Source organism: Melospiza georgiana, chromosome 1, assembly GCF_028018845.1.
Source record: "Melospiza georgiana isolate bMelGeo1 chromosome 1, bMelGeo1.pri, whole genome shotgun sequence".
NCBI classification, from domain to species: Eukaryota; Metazoa; Chordata; class Aves; order Passeriformes; family Passerellidae; genus Melospiza; species Melospiza georgiana.
The window spans coordinates 39,526,462-39,553,506 of NC_080430.1; the positions used below are offsets into that span (position 1 = coordinate 39,526,462).

Consider the following 27,045-nt stretch of genomic DNA (forward strand, 5'->3'; position numbering starts at 1 on the left):
AAACCTTGAAACAGCAGTTTCTAGTCATTTAAAAACAAAACAAAATGAAGCAAACCTTTTTTTCCTCACTTTTTTTTTTTCTGGCAACCATTTAGCAGTGGTGTTTGCACCGCAGAATCCTCATAAACAGCAAGTGTAGATTCAATATATAGCCAGTGTTTAATCTTATAATGTTCTTTTCTTTTTATGTCCTTCAAAAATGCATGTCATCCCCTCTTCATGAATGTGATGTCATTGCCTCTTTGCCAACCTTTCAGGAGCCTAGAGCCATCAGCTTTTGGGGCCTCAAAAAGGTGCAGTTTGGTCTCTCTCCTTTATTTGCAACATGGATGAGTTTTACAATGTTTTTTTGTTTGTTTGTCCGTTTTTTAAAAGTTATTGTTCTTTATCTCAAACCCCAATAACTTACTATCTACATGTGTGTCACAGAGCTACGAATTTATCACAATCCAAAAAGACATTGGCTATATAGGACTATGTAGAATATCAGGGCTATTACAAAAAAACAAATTTGGAAGGGATATTAAACCTCACGCCTTAATGCTTAAGTGATTTGCTGTTAGAGAATAGGCTATTAGAGGACCTATGGGTGAGTTATACTTCACCAGTCACTGGGGATTCCTGTTTTTTCCTTAGAAAGATCTAGTAGCAGTCACCCTTAGAAATGGATTGCTGAGCCAGATAAACTCCCAGTTTTATCATGTAGGGCAGTTCTCCCCTGGCTCCAGGCCAAAGGATTGTATGGATTCTAAGAAACATGGTTGTATGTTCAAGTTTGTGGAGATTAATTATTTCTATAGCCTTTAAGTTAAGCAATCAGCTTTAAAGGCATCTTTACAAATACATATCCACTGATTAAAACAGACAAAAAGCCCTTATCAGTAAGTGATTTGCAAACTGGTTGCACGCCTGACTTCTGGGTCTGGAGATGACTAACTCTGCTTTTCCCATCTAAAATAAAATACTGCTCTGCACTGAATTGTCTTTCGCCTGTTGCTGTTATATTTCAGGCCTGAAATAATTCTTCTTAGTGCAAATTCCTGTTTCAGTCATTGCAAACTGTGCATACTAGTGTACAGCAGACTGAAGAAACCCCCTTTTAACTTAATTTCTCTGTATTTCATGTTTTTCCATGTCATTTGTGCCATTTCATGCCAGTAATTTTACTGTTTTGCTTTCTTCTTCTTGCTCACAGTTGGTACCCATTTCCTAGGACCTTATAGAGTTTTAAATATTCAGCCATTCTCTTGTGACCTAGTGATTTTCTTCCCCATAATTTTTTGACATCACTCATGTGCTTGAGACATGAAGAAAACATCCTTCAACACTAAAAACTACATGTCGTGAAGGGGGAATTCAGGTCTTCAGATTTTTCAGATTTGTATCACCACTTGGGGGGAGGGAAAAAAAAAAAAAAACTGCCAAGGCAGGCAAGTACTGTTTCATATTAACATCTATCGTCAATGAAGAGGTAAAAATCAAAGCCCCTGTGTGTGAGGCAGGGTTAGTGAACTGCCAGTGATTCTCCCAGCAACTGACACAAAGGAATCTGTGAGTATCAAAGCTGAGGCAGCAAGCTTAGTGTCAGCTCTTGCCTAGGGAGTAGAAGAAAACATCACTTTGTCTCTGCTTTCACTGCTTAAACACACACATCATTCACTAGTAACCATTTACTCTGCTGTCAAAACTGTTTCAAGAGAGTGCTACATTTGATTAATAGTAAAATGCATGCAAAAGAGAAAAAAGTCTGCTTCCCCCGAGGTACTTAGTTGGGGAGAATTTCTGCATGCACTTCTTAATTTTTCCATGCTATAAATATGCCTGTAATGTTCCAGAAGTGCTCTGTTGCTTCTAGTAAAGTCATTTTTATTAGAGAGCCTGGTGCACTCATCCTAATTCTAGTTAATGCTCTCTCTCTCAGTGAAGCACATTATGGCATCCTCAGCCTCTTGTACTAACAAAAAAGTGACCAGCACGACCATGTGTGCAGTACATGATTCATAGTGCTGCTTTCTGAATTGTCCAGTGGGTAATTGCAGTACAAAAACCAGAGAAACAGATGTAGACCCTAAACCTTGGCTGTAAATTTTTGTTTTATGATTATGGGTTTCAAATGTGCTATGTCACACTGACAAATATACAGTAACACCAGAGGAAATAGATTTCTGACTTGAACTTGTGCTTTTTATTTCATTTATAGCTAAGAATATGTTTATTGTAAAGTTTCTGCTATCACAGTCTGAGAGAAAACAGATCAAAGCACTGATGTGAAACCACAATTTCTTTGCATGGACAAAGTCAAAGATATTGGAGAGTTGTTGCCTCCTCAAACCTCTATGGGTGCTGGATGGGCATTTAAAATATGTAGCAACATTTAAGCTTTGGTTGCATTTGAACTAGAGGACTACTAGTTAGCACAATAATTATGATTAGTTCTGATCTAAATTAGAAAATGCTCCCCATTTTATGAATGGCTTTTCCTGGTACTCTGTTGAAGAAAAACAAGTGTTGTGCTATTTCAAAGTGAAATCAGACATTTGTTGTTTACTGTGTCATAGAAATAGTTGTGAGCAAACCATTAAGCTATTTGAGGAATTTTTTGATTATGTGTGCATTTAGTAATAAATATAAGCATTAGTGCAAGTATTATTTGTAACACACCATGATGAGGTACCTGGCTCATTTTGATACAGAGAGAAAAAGCAGTCTTTTTCCAATTCATACACACTTAAGTGTCACTTCCTGACATTTACTTTCAGAAGTTGCCACTCTACATTTTGAGGTACAACTGACAGGTATTATTTCTGAATATGGTATTATAAGACTGCTAATACGATAAACATAACTGTATTTCTGTTTGTCTGATTCTGTTTACTTTTAACTCACATATGCAACATGTTTTTCTTGGCACAAGCCTAAACTGTTCCAAGAACTCTGGTCCACACAAAAAGCTGTTTTCGCCCTAAATTGGAGACTGAAAAAAACATACTGTGTTTTGTGTCATCCTTTCCAGTTATTTTTGTGGTGATATATTACGTATTCCAAATTTCTCGTGCATCCTGTGTTGTCTGGTTAGAAAATAACTGTCTGTTAATTTAGCTTTGCTATTCCAAACAAAACTGTAGCAATGTAGCCAGCCAAGATTTAAAAAAAAAAAAAAAAGAAAAAAAAAGTTTAGCCACTTTTCCACTTGGCTATTTTAATGCAACAAACACTGTTTTGCTGTGCTGAAATAGTTTGAACAAGCCTTCCCTGAAGTATGGCTTTTTCAGTAAGCGTATGCTGTGCATAAATTTTAGATTAGAAAGTGTCAGGGGCTTCTTCAACTGCAGGAGTTCAGGCTGGGGGAGGACACCCCAAAGGGCTGAGAAAGTCCTTAAAAAGTCTTTTAAAAAAGACGCTGTTAAACTCCAGCATTTGTAACTCTTCTGCCTGAAGGGAAGAGGGAAAGAGAGGCTGCCTGCTGCAGGGACAACTACAGCTCTCCCGTGGAGGGGGGAAGGAGGCTAAGAAAAGCTTTTGTTTTAATCTCTTCAAAAGGATTCTCTTCCAGATTGCAGCAGGTCTTTTTGCTGGCCGCTGGTTTTCAATGTGGGTATATCAGTTTCAGGGAACAAGTGTGTGTGTTGTGTGGGGGATTTGTTCTGTGGTTTGGGGTTTTTTTGTAAATTCTTGAATCTGTGTGAAAAGTTTTGTTAATACAATCTGCAGGCATTGTCAGAGAGCTTTCGGTTCATCAAAGGACTTTTTGTGGAGAGGGGACACCACATCCATTAAAGTGGCTGCGCAGGTCCCAGGGTGAGTCTCTCTCCAGCGTTTCTTTACGGTCGCCAGTGGTGTGCCATGCCTGCTCAGTGTGCCCCTCTCTGCCCAACTCCTATCTAGGGCTTTGCAAGAAACGAGCAATAACCAAGTGTTCAGTTTTCTAATTTCTGCACCTGAGCTTGCTTTGGAGCAGGGAAGCAAGGCTCCTGTGCGCCTTGCTCCTGGATAATGCTCACTGCTGGGGCTGAGGTAGCTTGGCTTATTCATGTAAAATTAAAGCATGCATGTGGCTATTGAGCTCATGTCCTTCCCACTGGGGCGGAGGGAGTGTTTCCAGGCTGTTGTTTTTAATTTTTAAATTGTCCATAGGAGTAAGAACTGGTGGAAGCCTTCATGGAGTCTTTCTTGGTGAGCAGAATTTTGGAGAAGGTAGTTACCTACCTAAAAAGCACCGAGCTCTCTGCTGGCTTCACGCAAGTGGTGGGCCCGCACAGGGCTGGCTGTGGCATCGTAGCCCCAGCCTCGGGAAGCCATCGACACCTAGACCGGCCACGAAGGAGGGCTGTCGGCAGCGTGGTGTAGCACGGACCTTAGTGGGTGGGAGCAGCCCCTCGGCTGTGAGGGCTTGGCCGGGGCCGCCTGCCCCAGGGAGGTCTCCCCGCTCAGCACCACGGGCTGGGTCCTGTCTCCCATGGATTCGCCCGTGGCCTTTCTCCCCTCCCGGGGAGCTGGGGCTCATTAGCCCTCTGAAAGCCGACACAGCCCCTCCGGGGCTACACGAGCGGCCCCAGCCCCTCTCTGCTAATCAGAGACAGGCAGGACCCGGCGGCGGCGGGGCTGGGGAGGGAGAAGAGGGGGTGCGTGGCTGCTTCCTGCCCCGGGCGCGGTCCTGGGGACAGACCCTCCGGGGCAGTGCCAAATCTGACCCATCGGGGAAACCAGGGAGCTCTGGGTGACTGAGGAGCCAGGGTGAGGGGTGGATGGTGCGGAGAGATGGGGCCTGATCGCCCCCCCTCGCCCAGGAGGGACGGGCCCCTGCGATTCCCCGCTGGGAGTGGTGCTGGCACCGGCCGCAGTCCCTGCGAGTGGTATCGAGCGGGGTCCCCGCGGGTGGCAGTGAGCGGGGTCCCCGCTAGCGTGTGCCGGGGCAGCGCCGGGATGAGGCTGCTCCCAAGCCCAGCCCGCCAGCCCAGCAGCTGGGGCGAAGCCCGTGTCCCTGGCTCTGGAACAGCGGCAGCGCCTGCGCCTCGCTCGTGGCCTCTCCGGGGAGGAAAGGAATGTGCGTGTGTGTGTGAGGGAGGGAGGGGGGCACAGAACTTTCAGCAAATTGAGCTGGAATTTTCAAATTCTCCATCCCCTGCAACCGCTGAAAACGCCGCTTTTTTACTTCCCACCCCCTTCCCCTCCTCCTCCTCGTTGTTGCGTTTGGCTTTTTTTTTTTTTTTTTTAATTTTATTTTTAAATTACTTTATTATTTTGGATCTTTTCGCGAGTTGCGCTCCCCGTCCGCACCCGCCCGCTCGGCGGCCGCGGGGCGACTCCGGCAGGGCTGGGGCTCGCCTTTGCCTGCCCGCCCGCCCGCCTGCCTGGCTTTTTTGCAGGGCTGCTGGGAGTTGTGAAGGCGTGTGAGAATCCTGGGAGCTGGTGATGTCAGACCGCTTGGGTCATTTGAAGGTTAGCAGCCTGGGAAGGGTTCACGGAAAGTTCACTCGCATATATTAGGCAATTCAATCTTTCATTCCCTGTGACACAAGTAGTAGGAAGTGAGCTGTTCAGAGGCAGAAGCATCTATTCACGGCCGAGGGGGATCCCGCGCCTCCACCGGAGCTGTTTTATCCCGGGGAGGTGGGCGATTGGCACGGCGTGGGACGCGGCACACACCCGGCGAGCGCCTCGGGAGCTGGACTGACTCTCAAGAAATTTTGGGGGGAAATTGATGGTAGCTAAAACTTGGAATGCGGCTCGCATCCCCCCATCTTGCTGGATTGGCTGGGCAGCCTGGAAAATGGTAAATGATCATTTGGATCAATTACAGGCTTTTAGCTGTGTTGTCTGTCATAATTCATGATTCTGGTCTGGGAAAAAGACCAACAGCCTACGTGCCAAAAAAGGGGCAGAGTTTGATGGAGTTGGGTGTACTTTTATGTGCCATTTTCCTCCACACCTAGAGGAAAGCACTTTTGCAGGCATTCTGTGCAGGGGGAATCATGTTTGACTGTATGGACGTTCTAGCAGTGAGCCCTGCTCAGATGCTGGATTTCTACACTGCGAGTCCGTCTTCCTGCATGCTCCAGGAGAAGGCTCTCAAAGCATGCTTCAGTGGATTGGCACAAACAGAGTGGCAACACCGGCACAGTGCTCAATGTAGGTCCCGACTGTTCTTTTTCCACTTTAAAGCAATTACTATTATTATAATTGTTGTTGTTGTTATTTATTTAATTTATTTACTTGCATGTATTTAAAAAAGAAAGACCGGTAATTAAGTGCAGAGGTAATGAGGGGTGGGGTGAGTTTTTGTGCAAAATGTGGTTTGCAAGCTATTTTTTTTCTCCTTTTGGCAAGAAAGGAAAGAGGAAAGAAGCACCCGACTTCTTTCTGTTTATCCCTTCTCATGTGGCATATTGATCCTAACAACAGTTGTGGAGCCAAACAGGAACACATAAAATCGTAATGTAATACAGCAAATACTTGCAAAACTCCAACCAGTGAAAGACGAATTTACATAACATCTCTGTGGTAGCTTTCCCCCCCCCCCCTCCTTAATCTAATTTTGTAGCACATTTGCTAATCAGTATGCATGTTGTCTTGAAGTGCATTTTAGCAGAGCAGCCAAGCAATTAAAATGTTGATCTCTACAGTTCTTGCAAAGATGTGGAATTGCAGTGGGTAGGTTGCCATTCCAAAAATCAGACAGTAGTTATAAGTTCCCGAAGAAAAGGCAATATTTCTTTGTACTGACCTTGCTGCCACCTTTCTTCTTCACTTTGTTGCTCTAAGAAGTTGCTGTTTTGCTAGAAAACTACTTACTGTGAACACCCTTTGAGTTTAACCATCAATTATTTCTATACCTTGAGATTCAGACAGCGATGCACTGTTAACAGAGGAGTGAGAGTTAGTGGTAGGACACTCCTGAAAATGTGTTACTATGTTATAGGGTCTTGATTTGTTGCTGAAATATACAGACGATAAACAATAGCAGTATTTTAACACCTCAGTTTCAAGTTTGAGAAATGACAAAAAGTGCCAGAAAACATCACCTTATACTATGCTTAAAAGCTTGCAGGATGCTTCACTGCTCTGACAGTGATTTAGATAAATGACTTGGCTATCTATCAAAATGTTTTTAGCACGCTCTCGAACACTTCAGTACACCATTAACTGTATAATGCTCTTGGAAATTTCTGTGTTGCGGTATGTTAAAAAGTTAACTAGGAATTAGAGGAGTTCTTTCTTCGACATTTCAAAGGGGTGGAGTAGGTAATTGAAAAATAAATTTAAGGGTGTTTGGTGAAATAGTGTGTTTCACTCGGCTCAAAAGTTTTCAGACACCATATGACATTTGTGTGGGTTGAGTAATGAAAACAGAATTGTAAAAAATCAGTGACTAGCGGCCTACAACACTGCAAATGTTTTGATATCTTCACAATTAGAAGGAGACTGCGAAGTTCGGCATGGGATATTTATTTTTTTCGCACTGTTTTCAAAATGCTTCAAACAAAATACGAAACAAAGCTTTTACTTCAAAATAGTGTTACTAGCTATAGGAGAGCTTCAGTTAGCAACAACAAAAATCCAAACCAGATGTTTTACTAAAAATGCTTTTTCCTCCTTTCATGGTTTAAACTTTAGTATAACTTCAGTGGTGATATTGCGGAAACTTGGAATTAAATAAACTTTCCTGGAGTAGGAGGCATATATACTGTCGTTAAAAGCTTACACTTGCAAAATATTCTTTAAATAACTCCTGGCTTTAAAACATCCTGCTTTTTCTCTTGTACGTTGTTAATACCTAGAAGCAGGATTCTTAAAAACAAAATATATGGTGTTTGTTCTTGGGCAAGTTAAACACAGGATTACCCTTATCAGAATGGAATGAGTGGTAAATATGTCATTTGCCTAGGGCCTGTGATAAGAGACAAGTGTTGATAACAGGAAAGTTTAGCTAATCAAAGAAACTCATATTAACAAGAGTAAATAAAAATACAGGAAAATGCGTTCAGGAATCCAATCTTGTAACTTCGTAAGCAGTAGGATTAATCTTCACTTCATGGGAATTTAGAATCGCCTTGAAACTTGAATCATAGTACAGTGGCTATAAATTGAACTGTGAAAGTTAATAGTATGGAAATGTGGAAAAACAATTTAGTTAGAATTCAAATTAAGATTTCTGTTTGAAACCTTAGAGCAAATTTTGTTTTCAGTTTTGAAGAAAGTGTACGCAGTTTATGCATGAGTAAATATATAAGCGGATTATGAAATACTAAAATTCTCTCAAAGGTTAAGATTTTTATCTTACATCTCATGAAAATATGACAGAACTAGAAATTTTGTGGTCCAGAAAGCTTTTAATAGTTTAAAGGTTGCTCCACTGCTTATAAATGTAAAGATAGCAATGTTCAATTCTAACTCTAGCATTTCCTGATTCTCCATTTTTACGAAGACATCTCTGATTTGATGTAATGTAATAATAATCAAATTTTGTAATTGTAAGAAGTGTGATAGGCTTTTTTTGGTCTAATTTGTTGTTTAATTTTTGGCTCTGCAAAAAGAAATCCAAGCCAGTACACCTGCAGCCATTGCCTTAGGCCTTAGAAATATTGCTTTGATAGAGACGTGATTGTAGAGTAAAAGGTAAATGGTTGTTGAGGGAATAGTACATGGATAGTGCAAGCTCAGAGTAGGCCAGTAACAATCCCAGACAGCATCAGGGTTTCAGCTGAAATGCTGGTGAAATTGGCCATTGCAGGGTTTAGGGCAGAATGCTGTAGGTCTCCAACTTCAGCACATCTTCCGTACGTTAATCCTGTTACAATTCACTAAGCTAGTGCACTCCTGCAGCATCATGAGTTTTCTAGTCCATGAGGGTCTGCAAAGTAAAAATAGAGGATAAGACACAACCCTAACATGACCTTAACTTGTGTGGTATTTTTTTCCCTCTCCCCTGTGGGAGGAAAAACCTGCCCTGGGTTTGCAGCACAACTGTTAGGCACTGCGTATTGCACGGTGTATTACAAGATTACAAAAAGCCCCCCTAAATTTGCACTCATATGAGTTTATGCTTTATGTGATTCTGGTTATATTGTTGTAGATTTACAATGAGATTATTTGTTTGCAAACAGAAGACAAAAGAGTTAAGATTGTAAGAATGAGTAATTTATAGTTTTTAAAATAAGTTAGAATATTCTGCTCCCTCATAGTGCAGTGGCAGCAAATACTGAGAGAAAACCAGTAACTTTTGGTGAAACACGAGCTAACTAAATACTGAGGAGGTGGGAACAGGACAGGTCCTGAGAAAGGAGCTGCAAAGAATGGAGATCTGACCTTGGAAAAGACTATTAAAAAGTCTTCATTAGTCTTCATTAATTAAACAGGCAAAAAACAAATGAACAGGCCCAAAACAAGAGTAAGTTTGTTTGGCATTATGTAGTGTTTCAGCTAATTATATCAAGTAGATGACTACTGCCTGCTGCAATTCCTTAGGGTTAGAAGCACAAAAAATTTGATGAAATCAAAAGTTGTGGACATGGCAGCAGAGCACATTGGGATGTTGAGGCTCACATAGTATGCAGTTCTTATTACAGTTTGGTAGGAAGTGTTTGCCTTGAGAGGAGCTAGCAGGTATTAACTTTCAGAAAGTTCATGAAGATGGGACTCCCGAAAGCATGCGTTTTCCTTCAAAATTCTGGATTATTGCAGTGTTTGGGTTAGGTTCCCATTCCCTGCAAGCACTGGAAACATCTGTGTTCCACCAAAAAAAAAAAAAAAAAAAGGCTCGCTACTTTATTTTCTTTCATCTTTCTGAATTAAAAAACAAACATTTTGAAGTGAAGGACTTGTAATCTGCATTCACAAGTATCAAATTGCTGCAGGTGTGTTTGCTAGTGCCCAGAAGGCAAGATCTGTTTGAACCAGGTTATTTTCTTTGAAGTTCATCTATAAACTTTACAGCTAAATGGCTAGGACTGATTTGCTTAGGGATAGAGCCTTTGTTTAAATTTTTATACGTCTCGCTTAAAGCTCTGAAATATGTGATGAAAAAAATGTTTGTTTCTGATCCACTTCATTTAAAAAAAATGTGTGGGGGGTATTTTTCTTCCAAAAAAAGGGGAAAACTATTCTCTACATAGACTGTGATGCAGTTACCCTGATTCGGCTGCTGGCACAGGAAAACCCTAATGGACACGCACCACTGTCAAAAACTCCTGCAGACAAAAATGATGAGATGCTTTCGCTGGTGAAGTCAGGGTGGGATAAGCTCGGAGGAAAAGCAATGTATCTTTGGGTGACTCCCTGCTTGCTTAATGAGTCTGTGCAGCAAAGGTGCAACGTGTCAGAACAAAGCCAGGCTTCGGAGGCGATGCCTTCAAGAGGGTTACGGTGAAGTTAAGGAGTTGAAAGAGGGAGATAGTGTTTCAGACAGCGAAGTTAGTCATCCTCACATCCAGTTAAACCCCTACTTACTGCTGAGCGGTTTTTGTTAACCATGCGTGCGTCACGCCAGCCCCGCGGCCCGGCCAAGCCGAGGGGCTTCGCTCGGGGCAGCGAGGCGCCCTGCTCGGCGGGTTACGGTCCCACCTCCCCGAAACACGCCGAGCGACTGGCTTTGCTCAGGTCTAATTTATATACCGCCCTTTACGCGGCCCATGAAGTGCGGCTGTGTTACACAGCCAGCATTTAGATTTGGGAGCGGGGCTGTGAAAGGGACATTGTGCTCGCAAGGACTGCTGTCTGCCGCGGTCGGCCACGCTGTGCCCCGTCCTATTGAGACCTCAAAAGCAGAGCACAGCTGTGATGAGTTTCCAGATCTGTTTGGCCGTGGGGACCGGCCCTGGTATGCGTGCGAGCCGGGGGGAGCATCCCTCTCCTGCCTGGGGGGCTGGCAGCAGCTTCTGAGCACCGAATTTACAGGGGCGGGCGGCTGGGGCCAAATTAATTGTGGTTTCAGAGGGCTTTCCAGAGCTTTGCTGGGCTGTAGCACGCAGCCCCATGAGGAAGGATATCAGTTGATGTATAAAATGGCCAAGGAACTTCGGTAAATAGACTTTACCCTTCAAATCCAGAGGTCCTGGCAGCGGCTGTGCGGGAGGGTGGGGTTGTACTTTTCCCCTTCCTGTACTTGGACACTTTTGATTATCCAGACTTTCTGGGGCTGAGCAGGGCTGCCTAATAACAAAGCCTGCATAATATAATTGCCTAAATAGGCCTATTGTCCTTTTCAAGTCACTGTGCTGTGAAATCTTTCAACTTTTTGCTGAAAATGTTGCATCTAACATTTAGATGGCTTAGTGGCTGCAGCGAGGAGGGGATCCCTTACCCTCATTTCTCATTGCCCAGTGGTTGAGAAGCTGATTATATTCCTGCCCCCTATTGATGTTTACTCCTTTTGGGAGGCAAATATTTTAGCCCCTTCTGGCAGGATAAACTGCCAAAAGTAATAGGCCTGGAAATACAAAGCTATGATTGATTTTGACCTTTGCTCATGTGCATGAAGTCTGTCCCCATGCACTGTGACCCATGCCACTTCTTGCTGAAATCCAAGCCCTTTCAAACCAAACGGAGCCACCAAAATACAAGACTCAAAATGCTCAAAACTAGTCTAAAGTAACAGAATAATAATTTTCTCTGTGCTTCAGGAAAAATATAGACAGGAGGGTAACAAAACTGGATTTTCTAGCAGGCAAACAAGGAGTAATGTCTTACCGCTGCCACCCTTTTATGAGAACCATATTCCAGTTATAAAAGAAACCAACTGATATAATGTGGAAATGATTCTGTGCAGTTTTTTGGTCACAGTAATCTTAGCTATTCCTCCTAATTGTAATCTGTAAACAACTTGCATCCAAAACCGTGGATTTTAAACTGTCTTCTTAAAAACAGTCTAAGGTCTGGGATTTAATTAATTTGTCGTTGCATGAGCAAATGTGTTTCAAAAGTTAAGAATGTCAGAAACAGTAGCCTAAAGTTAGCATCCTAAATTCACATTTCATGGCTTCATTTCCAAATATGCTGAGCATCTAGGAGCTCCCTCAGCACTTTTTAAAGCAGGCCATATATTTGAATGATCAAATACTATTTAAAACCTTCATTTAATATTAAAAGTGTTTACAGGACTGTTCCACTTCCCCCAAACATGAAAAAGTAATTCAGTGACAGTGTTCCCAACATCAACAGTGAAAATAGAGACACTTATATGACAAAGTAGGACTTGCTTATAAAAATATATTACTCTCTTTCCATAAATTTACAAATTAACTGAGTTTTTTTTCCTTCTATTTTGTCTGACACACACGTTTCTCTGATTCTCTATTTGCTTCTCTGCAATAAAGTCTGCTCAGCAGATATTAATTGTGGTATAGATTTTAATAGCTAGATTATCTTCTTCATATACTCACTTATTTGCAGCTGCTCAGGATTGCTTTCCCAGTGGCAGCGAATTAATATGACTTTGGTCACTGTGCATTTTGCTTATTTGGGGGGGAGGGAGGAGGGGAAATCTAGCTTTCTTCAGCTCATTTTAGTAATCTGAATAGGAGTGTAGAACTTGCATCATGTGACAGGTCAGCTCACCAGCATGGGGTCCCTGTGTGAGAACCTCCCTTGTACATGACAATCTGATAAGGATATCATGTGGTTTAGAAACACATTCCCACAATGTTCACTTCTTTGTCCCTTTATTTGGGAGTGGGTAGGAAAAAAGACTTTTAACAAACTAGTGCTAGCCCTTATATAACTGACCCCACTTTCTTTTAGTGTTCTGTTTGAGCCTTGAATCTTCTTCAAATGCTTTTGTTAAGAGAGATGGAAATATAATCCAGCAAGTCTCTGTTAAAGAATCCTAGACACAAAGTATATAATATACCTTCTGTTCCCCTTGGACAAGGTGATTTTTCTTTCCCCTGCTTATACCATATATAAACTGAATATTATAAAACTGTGTAAGTTAAACATACACATACGGGCTACACTTGTATAGGTTTAATAGGTTAAAGCTTGAATGAGTATTTATAAATTCTCAGAGTGCTCTGGATCTTCACTGCCAAGGACATGATTTTAGAGTCCATAGTTTGGAAGGATTTCCGTTTTATGCACTTTCAGTGACTTACATTCTACCCTCTAAGTGCATCCCCTAAGAAAAAAAGCAGAGAAATGTCTTTCAACAAAGAGATTTTTTTTAGCACAGCTTAGTTTCTTTTAATGGTTTGGAGGATCTTTTTCCATTGAACCATAATATTTTTCTCTAGGCTCACATTGTATTTTTAGCAAGGATCTTTGAACAATAAAATGACAAATTAAGGATGTCTTTGTCTTTTACAGGCTTATCTATTGAAGCGCTTAAATGCACTCAACCCTCCACCCTCAATTTTAGTAAGAGTTTTAAGAGGCAGAATGGTTGTATGAGTGAGCCTTTAGTGTATTTGTGTACTGGTACTTTTAGGAAATAGCAGTAAAAGTTCATGTCACTGTGCTGGATGTTCAGCACAATGAAGATCCAGCATCTTTTCTTATAAAGAAAAAAGGATCAGTCTTCTTTTAAAGATGCATTGCAGAGGTGTGGAACAATCAAGCAGGTTGACCAGTGTTGCACCAACTGGAGACAAAAAGCACAGCTTGATTTAACACAGATTTCCTTCAGTGGGTCCTTTGATTATAGAAAGCCATTTGTGCCTGTAAGATAGAAAGAATGGAAGAAATGGTTCAATTACCGCTTCTCAAAATCAAAACACACCCCCCCCCAAAAAAAAAAAAACCCCAACAAAGCAAACCAAAAGAAAACCAACCAAAAAAAAATCCCTCCCCCCCAATACAGTTAAAGAACACAAATAATCTCTTGAATTCTCTTCTTTTATTTATTTTTTAATCTGAATGCTGCTTGAGGTAATTCCTGAAGTGGCCATTAAACCTCTCTGTTTGTCCTCTCTGCTGGGCTGGCTGATGACACAGCAGCACATCATACAGAGGTGTGCCTCTCATCTCCTACAAGAGCTCCTTCATCTTCCAGTCCTGTACCAGCATCACTCCTCTGCCAGCTGGTGACTGATACCAAGAGGATTTCTGGGTTCTTGCATGATAAGTGAATGTAACATCATCTGAGTTGATTCAAGTATTTCAGTTGTTCACAAATACCAATTGGGGACAGAGGTGTTCAGGCACAGAACAGCTGTGCCCTGGCTTTTGGGGGACTCAGAGCCTCCAGCACATTTGCTCAGGGACTGGCCGTGGGCAGAGCCCGGGGCAGGAAACAGGCTCCTCTGCCACTTTAATTCCTCATCTTCTACTCAAAAACTCACGAGAAGACCAGGGTTGCCTGTCTTTCCAAGACTGAACGTTCACTCTCTCATGAAGAAAAGGCAGTGGGAAAACTGTGTCACAGTGCCATCTGGCGATACCTGACACCCGGACCTCCCCTTGGGCAAGGGCTGTGGATCTGCAGGCAGATGCTTCCCGCAGGACCTTGGTTTAGGCACAGGAAAACGCCTGTGCCCCCCAAAGCTTGCCTCTCCCTCGGGATTTTGCACTCCTCTCGGGGTTTCTCTAATCAAAGGTCCTAACTTCTCATCAAACTTTCCCTCCTTCACAGAGATCCACCCTCACTGATCCACCAGCCTGAGGGTTTTGGCTTAGGGCACAAGTGAAAGGACTGGCTAAAATGCCACGCATGGGTGAATTTTCTTATTGTTAAGATCATGTCCTGAGCTTGGGGGTTCTTTCTTTGGTTTTAAGCCATTGTTCATACTACTGTCTTTCAACTTTTGGTCTGAGGAGGTTTTTTCTTTTTCCCCTCATCTTGCAGAGTAATCCTTAGCATTGCTGTGTTGGTAGCATAGTTCTTTTCATTCAGCTGAGGAAGAAATTTCATTAGTTGCTGGGTGAGGGTGTATGTCAAATCCTCCTTAGAGGCTAGCTGAAAGTCTTGGACTTTCTAAAGATCTTTCTGATTTCACTCCACACTTTGAACACTAAGGTGTAAAATGCAGAACAAATGGCAAATCACCTATGTGTTTCAGTGTCTTTGATCAGGGCAAGCTGCTTTTCCCAAGTCTTCGTTCCCTAGTGAACCTCTGCCTTCCTCTCTCCATTTGGAGAGCACATTCCAGCTGTGTTTTTCTAGTTGCACATACAGTCACATGCTATGCAGGTTAGGCATGTGAACTGCTCATCTTTCTATGCTGTGTGCCTATTGCCACATTCAGTTCTCTGACACCACACCAAGAAGGATCCATTATCTCCCTGAAGTTTTGAAAAGAAGCCTTCAGCTGCCTGCAAGAAGTCAGAGCTGACTCATATCCTCCTGTGGTTTTTTTTTTTTTTTTTTTCTCTTCCTTATCCAAATCCTTTCCTTTCTCTGTGTTTTGGTGAGGTCCTGCAAGACTTCTGTGGTTAAAGCAGGAGCTGTGTGTTAGGATGCACTGCATGTCTGGAGGCAGTTTGGGCAAATAGCTGTTCCCTTCTCTCTGAAATGGAGTCCATTAGGAACACTGCAATTTTTCACCTTCACCAAAATGTGAAAGCAGAGCTCAGTTACAGCGTGGTACACTGGCACTGCCCAGCAGTACTGTGTTTGGTATGCTTTTGCTAACTTGAATTTCTGTGCAGAAGAAGAAAATACTCTGAGAAAAAGAGGTTAGGAAGGAATGACGCAATCAAATGAGATTAAATCAGAGTATTGGTTTCCTTGGAACACATATTTGGCTTTTTATCAACAATCTTTTCCCCATTTTTCAAATAAACACATATTTTCACATGATAACTCTATTTGAAATATTAATCCTTCCAGGGCTGCGTTACCTTTGTTTCTTCTTCAAAGTCCATAACTACGAAAAGATTGCTGTTCCTTAGGCTGTTTCAGCTTCAAAAGAATTTCAGGGCCTGGTCTATTGGAAAGCTTGGGGGTATAATTAGTGAAAATGGAAATAGATGCAAGAGAAATTTAGTTCCTGATGTTTTAATTTAGTGTGGTACTACCATGTGTTGTTGAAGAGGATTCTTAAAGGCAAACATAATTATTTCATTATGGTCTTCAGTTTGCTTTCATTGGTCTTAATGACAAGAAGCTGTATAAGGAGTCATACATTTTAATTAGACCTTCTTATATTTACATCAGATAAATAACAAATAATTGATGAAAAACAAGTCTTCTGAATGGATGATTTCACACAGACCTCTAGTTACATTTTAATGATAAAATATTTCTCTTATTGTTTTGCATTTTAATTATGTAGCATTACTACTTTAGCAGAAATCTCAAAATACTCTTATTTCCATCCATATAATTAGACTCACAATTTATTTCTATAAATTTATAAAAATTCTGAAGAGAGAAGGTGTTTTTCTACATATATACCTGAAAATCGATTTCCATTAATTTCCTAGATTTTTTTTTTCTGATAATCTCCAGTAAAAGCTAGTTGGAAAAGGAGTCAGAGCTTTTCCTTTGTCTTCAGTTATCTATAATAATTGATAGGCAATTGTCTATCAATTATCTATAGGAACAAGTCCTGCCATGATTAACAACCCAAAACTCCTATAGAGTTTGAGGAGCAGGAAATTGTAGGACTTGTAGTGGAATTTTCTAAGGAAAACTTGAGTTTTCATTGAGTTTCATTGAAAGTTTTATTCCTTTGAAAATCCTACCAATGCATTTTTATAATGGTGTGTGTACTTCTGTGTGCATTTAAAATACCTGCTTTTAATTTCCTTTACCCCCTTTATTGGACACTAATACCAAGAGAAATTATTTTAGATTCTTGCTATTTACAAGAGTTTTTCCTGCTTGCAAGCTCTTCAGCATTTCATTTTAGTAACAAAACATATTTCACATGATTCATTCCTCAGAGTATAACAAACACTAATTGTTGTTATTGATTTTAAATTTCACAACCATTACAAGTAACCCAGATGAGTGGCAGATAAAGAGTAATAATCCATGGAGTTCTGGAAGTGTTTCATGTTTGTCTGTAGTACTTTAAGTGATCAATAGTAACTGCCCCATTGAAACTAACTGCTATATCAAATAACAGTAAATCAAATGAATGTGCTTACAGATTATTTATTGAAAGCTCTAATTGTTCACTGGGGCCCTGCTTATCTCAGGAAACAATAGAAGCCAGTGATCAGGCAAACTGGTTTGCAAATGCCGGGGGTGCCATGAAACAGCAGGGTCTCCCTGTTCCTGGGTGGTATGAGAGCTTTCCAAAATGTGCCCCTGTCCCACTGGGATTGTCTGGTCCCAGGGTAAGGTTGTGAGAAGTGAGTTTTCTCAGACAGCATCCCTTGAGCTTACAGGCTACACTTTGTTAAAAATTACTGGGTTTATAGGTTGTCATCTTTGGATGTCAAACTTGTGTCTGGTGAGTAAAGTGTGGGAAAAGAACTGAGAAGATTTTCCAAAATTTCTGACAAGTCTGTGTAATGAAAAGCACAACAGGATCAGACCTTAGAATGGGAAGTAATGGAAAGCATATTGAACTTACTCTGTGGAAAGCTTGCCTAGTTTATATTACAGTTTGAGGCAACTCTGTGCAGCTGTGCAGTTGTCAGACTTGTGCAAATACTACGAAATTAAAAGCAGTGATTTCTAACCAGCAACCCTCCACCGCTGATTTCACTAATTCCTTAAAATGGCTGCTCTGCCTTGTCACAGTAACTCACTGAAATAGTAGTGCCATAGTTTGGAAGTTTTCTGGAGCTTCAAGTGAAATGGGTAGTCTTACAGACAGTTTCACAGCTATCTCCATTTTTAATAGCCTTGGTGTGTTGGCAATAATACTTTGCTGTGTCTTCAGAATCCTTTGGGTATTGGGAGAGGCACTAAAGCAGCCCTTCAGAAAGTTTGGGAAGATTGCATTGAATGAACTGTGACAACTGGAAAAGCATTTGTAAATATTAGCCTAATTTATCAGGAAAATAATGGCCCAAATCTCTCAAACATGGCAGGAAAAGGGGCTTTTTCCCCATAAAAAAGGGTATCTTTTATGAAACATATGTGTTCTGTAGTAGGGAGTGTTCATAATAGAGACATTTTAAAATTATTATAGCACAGTAACCAGAGATCTTCTGGATTTTAACCTCATAGGGGAAGAGTAACTTCACTTTTTCAGAATATGTTTTGCCTTGAGTTTCTTGAGACATCAGCTACTAGGACTGAATTTTGCTTTTTCAGTTCTTTGGGAACAGAGTACTTTCCTTCTGTCATATTCTATATAATGTATGGCTGACGTTTTTCCTGTTTGCAAGGCAGGGATATTGCAGTCAGTTTTGATTAGCTTATCTGGGAATAAAAAGAATCACTGCTGAAGTTAGGTATTGAATAAGAAAGACCAGGTGACTGGGAAATACTGTTAGCACATATGTGTTTTCCTGAAGTACAGTGTGTGCACATTTTTTCACTTCTGCATGAGAATAGTAATGACAGAAAACATACAGGTTAAAATTATTAACATTCCTCATTCCAATGGTTTAATAGGAAAATCTACTGCAGGTAGAGAATAGGAAAACAGACTATTGAGAAATGGGCCCTGCAGTCATGGATCTTGTCTCCAGGCTCTTGTGGATGTCTTATTTTATCGATCTTAGATCTTCTAGGCAGAATGAGGAAGTGTGCTCTGAGCCACAGTCAAGAGAACTGCTACTAGTTGGCTCTGGGATACCGCACTCCTTCCCAGATTTCAGCTTTTGCTCAACCTGCTGTGAGAGGGGCAGAGGGATGTTTGCCATATTAACTGCACTGATGGAAAGTTATAAGTAACAAAAACCAAAAAACCCCAAAAAACCAGATCAAAATATTTTACGAACTCAATGTCAAGGTGCTGTGAATTACAAGGAAAGGAAATTTGTTAGTGTCTCAGTTTTCATGTTACCTTCCCCACTGTGTTGCCATTTTTAGTCTGGCAGGTACTAATTCAATTCAAAAATCCTGAAATTCCACTCAGGTGAGCATTACAGCTTGGTAAACTCTATATTTCATTTGCTCTCTCAAAAGATAGTGACAAAGTTCTTAAATATTCATAAACTGGGATTGCTTACATTAGTATCAAAAATGTTGGGGTGAGCTGCTCTTAGTTCTGCACTGTCCTAGTCTGGCAGGCTGAGGGATGAAGGAGGACAGAGTATGTCCCTGTTTTGGTCTCAGATGTTGCAAATGTACGTGTACTGTAGGATGTTAGAAAGGTCAAGTTTTGGTCTGACTGTCCTATTTGCAGATAAGCTCAAGTGATGAAAGCCATATTTTTCCTGTTATTGTGTCGTGCCTAAATGGAAATAATGGATTGTTTTAATTATAACCCCACAGAGCAGCAACGTGGGTGCAATTAGGCTAGTGTAAGGAATAATCTCAACACTTGGAAAGTGAGCTACATGGATGTAAAACATCCATGTGCAAGCAAGGATAGCGCAGGGGCTCCCTGCAGTGAGGCTGGGGTGTGGGAGACGTGTACTGGGATAACTGCCTGGCTTGAGGAGCTACCTTTGCTCCTCCCAGTCTGCACACTGCCCTGTCCTCTTGCAGCAGGCTGATGCTGAGCAGCAGCAGGAAACTCATGGCTCCATTTCGTGGCCTGAGCCTTGCCAGCTTCAGCAAATGGCCCTGGGTTGCAGGGGCATGGCTGGGGAGCTGGAAGCGTGCTCCTCCCCTCTTCCCTCTGCCAGAGTGTTGGCAACCTCTGGGAAAGGGCCAAGGGGTGGCTGCCTGGGGGGTGCTGGTTCAGCAGCTTTCATCTCAGCTTCATTGTGCCATGAAACCTTACTTGATAAGGAATCATACCTCCGGGTGGCACAATGCCAAACAAAGGCCTGCAGCCCGAGAGTGAGATCCTGAGCAAGGAGATATAAAGGTTCACAGTTGTCCACTGCCTTGTAAAAAAGGTGAGTGCTGTGTGATGGGGCTGTCAAAGAAAAATAAGGAATTAGACATCCTTTTCAAAGGAAATCAAAACTTAGAATTAGCAAAGCAATAAAAGCCTTCTAAAGTGAAAGCTGGAAACAATACATTTTTAATAAAATGGGCAGTTACTCTAATTGCTGAACCCCTACTGTTCAATTTCTTTTAGTGCCCTTATTCATTAAATTCAGCATACTTACACTTATTATTTACAGATGTATGCGTTTTAACTTGTTTATAGAAACCATGCCTTGCAGAAAGCTGTGGATGGTATAATACTAATTTGTGTTTATTGCTGCCTATAATATGCAATTTTAAAAACAATTAAAGATAGCGGTGGAGCTCATCATTGGAGCCAACCTCCAACTGCCCATGAAAAGTAAAATATTAGCACCGTGTGCTGCCTTAAAAGGTTATAGGCCATTTGTAGTGAGTTGATAACCTACCCATTAATGAAGAATTTACCTGTTCTAAAGGATTTTAAGCTCAGCAGTCTAGTTTCTAGGTAATGTTCTAATGTATCCCATTTAAACATATGTGATGGAGTTCATAATTGCCCTTGTAAATGGGTATAGAAAGGAGGGTATATAAATCAATTAGTGATATCCAGCAGTGTGGCTGTAATACAAATTAATTGTAATGATAAGCATTTTAACTGCTACTTACTAACTTGAAGTAGTTTTGATCACTGAATTGGCTCTTGTTGAGTCACTCTATTAATTTTAAGATTTGAAAACACTTTAAGATCAAAATGTTCTGAACTAATGGTCCTAAAATTTGAGAAATGAAATGATATGTAAAATATTACACAGCAAGTCAGTTTTATGGCATTTCCAAAGAGAGCACAATAGTTTTATTTTGTCCATGTGGTACTGAACAACTGTGTAATAGTATTACATGATTAAAGATATTAAAACACTCCTTTTCTTGCTGGAATGAAGCCACAGCAAAAAGCCATGATGAATAGTGTTATAAGATATGTTGAACATACAGAAAATAAAAAATTTATTTGGCAGATGAAGTAATACCAAAAACTAATACCAACTTGGATAGGAGGTGAGTTCTGAAGAATAAAATCGTTCCTTTAGAATAATACTCTGAGTTATTCTGTTTCAGTGCTTGAAAAGACTTAAAAATAAAAATCCTCAAAACACTATAAAACATTTAATAACTATAAATGGAGACTTTATGACTTACTAAAATATCTGAATGTAGAGATTATAGCAACTATTTCATTGCCCTTGCAATTTTCATTTCTTACTGATGATACTGGATCTGGGTTTTCTCCCATTTATGTTTGCAAGAGTCTTTTTTTGGAATTAGTGGAGTAGCAGCACCGTAAAACATAGCTGAAGAAAAGAATCAGACCCCTTTCATTTTTAAGTGTTTCTTTCCTTACAGTGGGCCTTTTCTTAAAATTTTTGATCCTGTAGGGAAAGCACTGAATTTGTTACATTACATTTGTATCACTAGGCCACAGAAATACGCTTATTTGTCATAAAGAATAAGAGGTCAGAGTTCTCACTTTCTCTACATTTGTGCCTCTTCTTTGCCTATGCCACTTTATTCCACATGAAGATCTGACTGTAGGAATTCACAGGTAAAGCAGCCAGGGTGTGAATTGTAGGAAAATCTCATTTCAGAGGACAATCTAACTTCACACAAATGATGGCACAATTATGTATTTTTTTTTAAAGGAAGATCCTATTTTTCAGTCTTGCAGTAATGCAGAATTTTCACTTGAGACTGATGTGGTTTTGCATGGTTATGGACAAGCAGAAAATCACCGACCTGAAAAAACCACAGAGCTAGCATCTTTCGGATGTTTTTCTTCAGTTTTCCATACGATTTATTTTTTTCATTTAACATGTTTTCTTTTTCATTTCGAAGGTAGGCTCCTAATACAAAGTGATGAGCTGCTGCCCTGTAAACTCTGCCTGCCAAGGCCTGCGGCCATGCTGTCTCTACTCTTACTTTCACCCCAGCTCACTCACGGTGTCTGCCTGGCCATTTATTTAGCGAAAGACGCTCCTGTTCTCAGTTACTAGCACGTCATTAAGTCTCGCTGTCTTGAGAGTAACACAGGTATAACCAGATGCAGTTCTTGGCCCTGATATAATTAATCCTGACAAGCTTTCTGCTTTCCACGTTTGCTCGGGTGTAAATACATCTCTCTGGCTATACGGACACATAAACCCAAATGTAGAACTGCTTTGCTGACATAACTGTTAAAAAAAAAAAATCAGCCTGAAAAGCAGTATAATTTTCTTTGAAAAGGTGATGTTAGTTATACATGCTACCTCAGGGTTTAGTGGAGCTGGTGCTTGAGAACCAGAAATTGCAAACCTATGGAGCAGCTGCAGCCTCCTCGATGTCCTTTACTGCTAACTGTAGTAAATATGTGTGTAGAGAATGTACTTGCCAAAAGTTGTGGCTCTGCTGGGAGAAGTACCAAAAGTGGTTGCAGTGACAGCTCTCCCTGTGTACCTGTGGGACACAGCAAAAAGATGCAGCCGTTTCAGACAAAGGTTTTTTAGGGTGTTTTCCTTCCGAAATACCTGATTGTGTGTTGGTGATTTTCAGGTCATGCATAGTTAATTTATACAACCGACCTGCTAGATTCAGACTTAACATCTGGGTGGTATGTGAGGCTTGAACAGGACAATCAAGAGCAGAGGATTTTTTGGCAGTGCACAGTTGCTGCCGTCAGGAGAGGATTCAGGATTTCTCTCAGGCAAGTCAGTTCCCTGCTAGGGCACTCCTGTATAACTGTATGTATGATGGTAGTCTTATAGAAAGCTGATTCCCAGCTGGCTGCAGAGATCAGAAAATGAAGGCAAGGTTTCATCACCTCTCCTGAGTTCCCTGCTGGCAGCAGCAGTGGCTCTTGGAGGCAGGAGGCACCTAGCCCTGTCCTGTCTCACCGTGGGCAGGTGAGTGGGGTGCACATGCAGACTTGGGGGTGCTTCAGAGCCCCTGCAATACAGGGGCCAAGCACAGACTGAACAGAGTTCCCTGCTTTGTCATGTATCCCATATGAAACCTAGGGCAAGACATGTAAGGCTGTATTTTGAGGACACTGCTTAGTGCTGTAGACAGTTTAAAAAAAAAATCTCAGTTGGTTACTGCTTGCATTTTTCTAGGAATTTATGATGCAAGAAAATAAAGCTCTTTCACTGTCTGTGCTTCTGTTTCCTTGCCTGTAAAGTAAGAATAGCTCTTCCCTTATCTCACTTAGGTGTTACAAAGGTAAAAATATGAATGCTCATGGATTATTCACTACTGGAGTGGCAGGGACCATGCTTGTAGATCAGATAAGCAGAAGAGAGAAGGATCTTTCACACTGCTAAATATGGCAGAACCAGAAGCAGTGCTGGTGCTGCTGTGTGGCCAGGGACAGCAGGCCTGAGGAGAGTTATTCAGGGAATCTGTGCAGGAATGTCACTCTGGAAGATGTGCTGGCAGGTGGGGCTCCTGGAGTGCCTGTTAAATGCCAGCATAAAGTCAGGCGACGGAATTGCCATGTTTAACTAATGGATTGATAAAGAGGACAAATTGTGTCATAACAGAAAAGTATGTTTCAAAAGAATCTCTACTCTTCAATGGGCAACTGATAGAGATTATTTGTGGAAATTAAAAAATCTGTGAAGAAGTTAGCTAAGTAACAGAAATTATATTATGAAAGTAGAACAGAAAATAAGCCGGAAGATAGATGCTGTTGTCATCTGACTTAGAGCAAAAAAATCTAGATAGCTCTGCTATGTTGGTAGTAGGATACTAAACTGTTTCTTGGCCCTAATCACCTGGTATGAATGCAGGTTTCAAAGGGCTATACTGTTGTATGGCCAAGATCAGTATCCACTGACTCCACTGACTTACGTTACATGACTCTGCAGGTTAACATTACAGATTTGCAATTGAAACTTGGCAATTTTGTAGATGAAAGGCATGAAGGAATATGATGCAGCTCTCTCTCTCCTAGTTCTAAACTGGGGAAGATGCAGCAAAGGAGTGTAAACATTTCTTGTCAGTTGACAAATAAAACTTGGTGTATACACAGTGAGGCATTTGTTGAATATGAAGCTTTTTTGTTTTTTCAAATCATACTTTAAATTTAGTCAGTGTTTTAGGATTGAAATGCCTCAATAGTTAAAATGAAAGCGCTCCAAGGACCTGCTTTGCAAGTAATGTCTCCACTCAAGGCTGAGGCCTTTCAGGGTTCATTCTTTCAAATATCTTTTGACTTGGCAGGATCATGATCATTACCATTATTTGAATTGGAGTATCACTGGAAAGTCCTGCAGTGCCAGTTACTGTACAGCACATTCTGAGGCCCTGCCCAAAATAGTGCACTGTCTAAATGCATGAGATGCAGAAGGGTGGGGGAAGAAAATACTGTCCTGATGGTATGTCTGGCTGCAGTGGAGCAATGGCTAAATTTGTACTTGGAACTTCATTAGGGTGAGGATATCAGAGCAGAGAGTGTGCTTCACTGCTTCTTGTGCTGCGAGGCGAGGGCAGAGTTCAGCAGGACCCCTCTTCTCCTCGCAGATGCTGTGGGACAGAAGCCAGCTGTCCCTATCGCTCTGTAGCTGACAAGAGTTGGAGCAGCAAAAGTGCTTCAGCTTTAGAGAGCTCCTGCCAGCTCGGCTGCGCCTATCGGGACTCGCACCTTGTCTGAGATAGTTTTGGCAGCAGCAGCCCGTGCCCTTTGCATGGCCCCTAAAGTGCCCTGGCTCTGAGGCTCCTTTTGGGTGACCTTGCATGCAGTTTTGTCCATTAGTCCAGTCCTTGCAGAGTGGGCTTCTGAGCTCTGTAACCTTTACCTCTTTCTAGTTCTGTTGTTATTTTAATCATGCTGTATCAATCCTGAGCAGCACATAGTGGAAACCTGTTAGATACTCTATTTGCTTTTAAAGTGACAGAAAAGGATCGTTTTTGATTGGGCACCCTCAAAAAGAAACAAGGTCATGGAGTTTCATCTTCTGATGAACCTCTTGAAAGTAGAATCCCTCTTTTCAGACTAAATGCAAGCCAGTAGACTTTAAAGGGTTTCTTCGGCTTTCTTCCATAATACCACCCTTGTTTTAAGGTCAGCCTGGCAGAGATGCATGACTCGATTAAAATTAATACTTCAAAAATTGTAACCAAGAATTGAAATAGAATAAATATATTTAACATCATAGCTTTAAGGCAGATGTGTGCAGATACAAAGACATAAGGAAAAAAGAAAGCCTCAAATGTGGAAAACAAAGTTTCTTAGGTGCTTCTGAAAATCCTGGTAATAATGTCTCAGTCTGCAGTTTTTGTAGATTTTAATCCAGGTATGTTGTGTTCACTTGTAATAAAAAGCATTCCTCTTCGAACTTTGATGCATACCCAGGTGTATAAGGAAAGATTTTTGACTGTGGCAGTTTGCTCTGTGTTGATTAACATTTGCACATGGCTTCCCCTGAGCCTTTTCCTCCGTCCTCCTGCCCTCAGCCCACTCCACCTCCGTGCGTCCACCCCCGGGGGAAAAACAAGATCCAGCACAGCAAGTGCCAGTACTGAAGCAGTAGCACAACTTCTTCGCTTTGTGCTTTTATTCTTTGCGAGGGAGAAAATGGGAGTCTTCCCACAAGGGGAGACTTTGTTTTCCTCTTTCTGTTGTCTGTGATCCCCACCTGTTGTATATATGGTAAAAATATCTGGGAGTTATAACCCAGCAACAGTACGCAGCTAGAGTCATGTGTGACCGGGTCAAACACACACTCGCTGGAGGGTCATGGCCAGGTTACTAAGTCAAGGCTGGCAAGTCTCCACGATAATGTTTTCTTTCTCTCTCACTCTTTTTTTTTTTTTTTTTCTTCTCCCCTTGTCTGTCTTCCAAACAAGAGTTTAAAAAAACCCAAACCCTCATAACAATGCAAACTATTTAGGCATGACAAATTCAAAGAAGTTTTTTATTAAAAAAAAAATGGAGGGAGGGGGCAAAGGCAATGATATTTTGGATTTAATTTTATAGTATAGTTTTATGTGGCACATGAAAGAGAGAAATTTGTATTGAAACAATTGAGACCCACTTTCCCAGTTCCTGGCTCTTTCCTGGAAGATGATTAAAAGCAGACTTTTTTTTCCAGACGAGACATAAAAATTAAATGATCTACAGTATATAGTTATTTTTTCAAATGTTTGGAGGCTTATAAATAACTTCTACAATGAAATGCACACATACAAGCAGCAGAGAATCTGGTTCTAATTACTTGTACTTTAGTTGAACTTTGGCGTTTCCTTTGACTTTCTGCCTAATGTATGTGAGCTGAGTGCCTTGCACTCCTGCAGTGAATTCACAAAAAAAAAAAAAAAAAAAGAAAAGAAAAGGCAAAAAATCCAGACTCTTGTTGGTGCCAACAAAAATGAGGGTTAACAGAATGTTTTGACCAAATGCAACACTTTGCTATTCACCCTAATTAGCTGAAATTGCGGCTTCCCACCAGGGACCCTGAGCTCAGTATTCAAAATTCCCTTGAGGCTATCCAGGAAATGCCATTTGCTTTACAACTTCTTATTCTTTTAAAACTCAACTGTCCAAAGTGTGCATTAACATGCAAGCTTAATAATCTGAGCTTCTAGGAGAACATGAAGCATTTTGCAGTGCCTGCCTGCTTCTTGTTGGTCTCAAAATAAAATACCTTCTCCATCTGTCAACACGGTTTAGCTGGCAGTAAATTAGCTCTCAGAAAGCACGCTGTGCTTTTAAAGATCTTATCTGCTACTTTATCTAACCTTTAGAAAAATTTCAGACATTTTAGGAATTGTGAAGTGACCGATTGTTTGAGATCCCCTGTGTGCTTAGGCTGCATTCAGGTGTTGGGTGACAGCACCGAGGCTCTGTTGTCTCAGGTGAGTAGGGATCCTGGAGTGTCACATCCCATAGGACAAGAAAGCAGGGCAAGGAAACAAGTTGCATTTTTTTAATTCTTTTTTCTTCCCCCTTGAATTCTTCCTAAAGTTGTAGGACTCCTGTAAAAATGCTTCTTCTGGAAAAGTCAACTATCCAACCCCCATCCTTTCTTTTTTCCTTTTTGCTTGTGTAGACATGCATAGAAGAAAGCAGCTTCTGCTGTCATGCATCCATTAGCTGTCAACATGTTGCAAAAATATCACTTTATACCTGCTGAGCATGGGTTGCTACAGAGGCC

At 41.2% G+C, this 27,045-nt stretch overlaps 1 protein-coding gene across 8 annotated transcripts in view; it reads left to right on the top strand.

The window, feature by feature from the left end:
• RARB (retinoic acid receptor beta) overlaps positions 1 to 27,045 on the top strand; it is a 321,962-nt gene that overhangs the window by 225,278 nt on the left and 69,639 nt on the right. The window contains exon 4 of one of the 8 annotated variants that reach the window (XM_058045096.1): positions 3,712 to 3,798. The exons of 5 other annotated variants lie outside the window; for them this stretch is intronic. In XM_058045096.1, coding sequence (XP_057901079.1) covers positions 3,712 to 3,798 — 87 coding nt within the window. Of the gene's footprint in view, positions 1 to 3,711; positions 3,799 to 5,503; positions 6,130 to 27,045 lie in introns of those variants that run through there. 2 more of the 8 variants (XM_058045006.1, XM_058044920.1) reach the window with 2 other exon arrangements.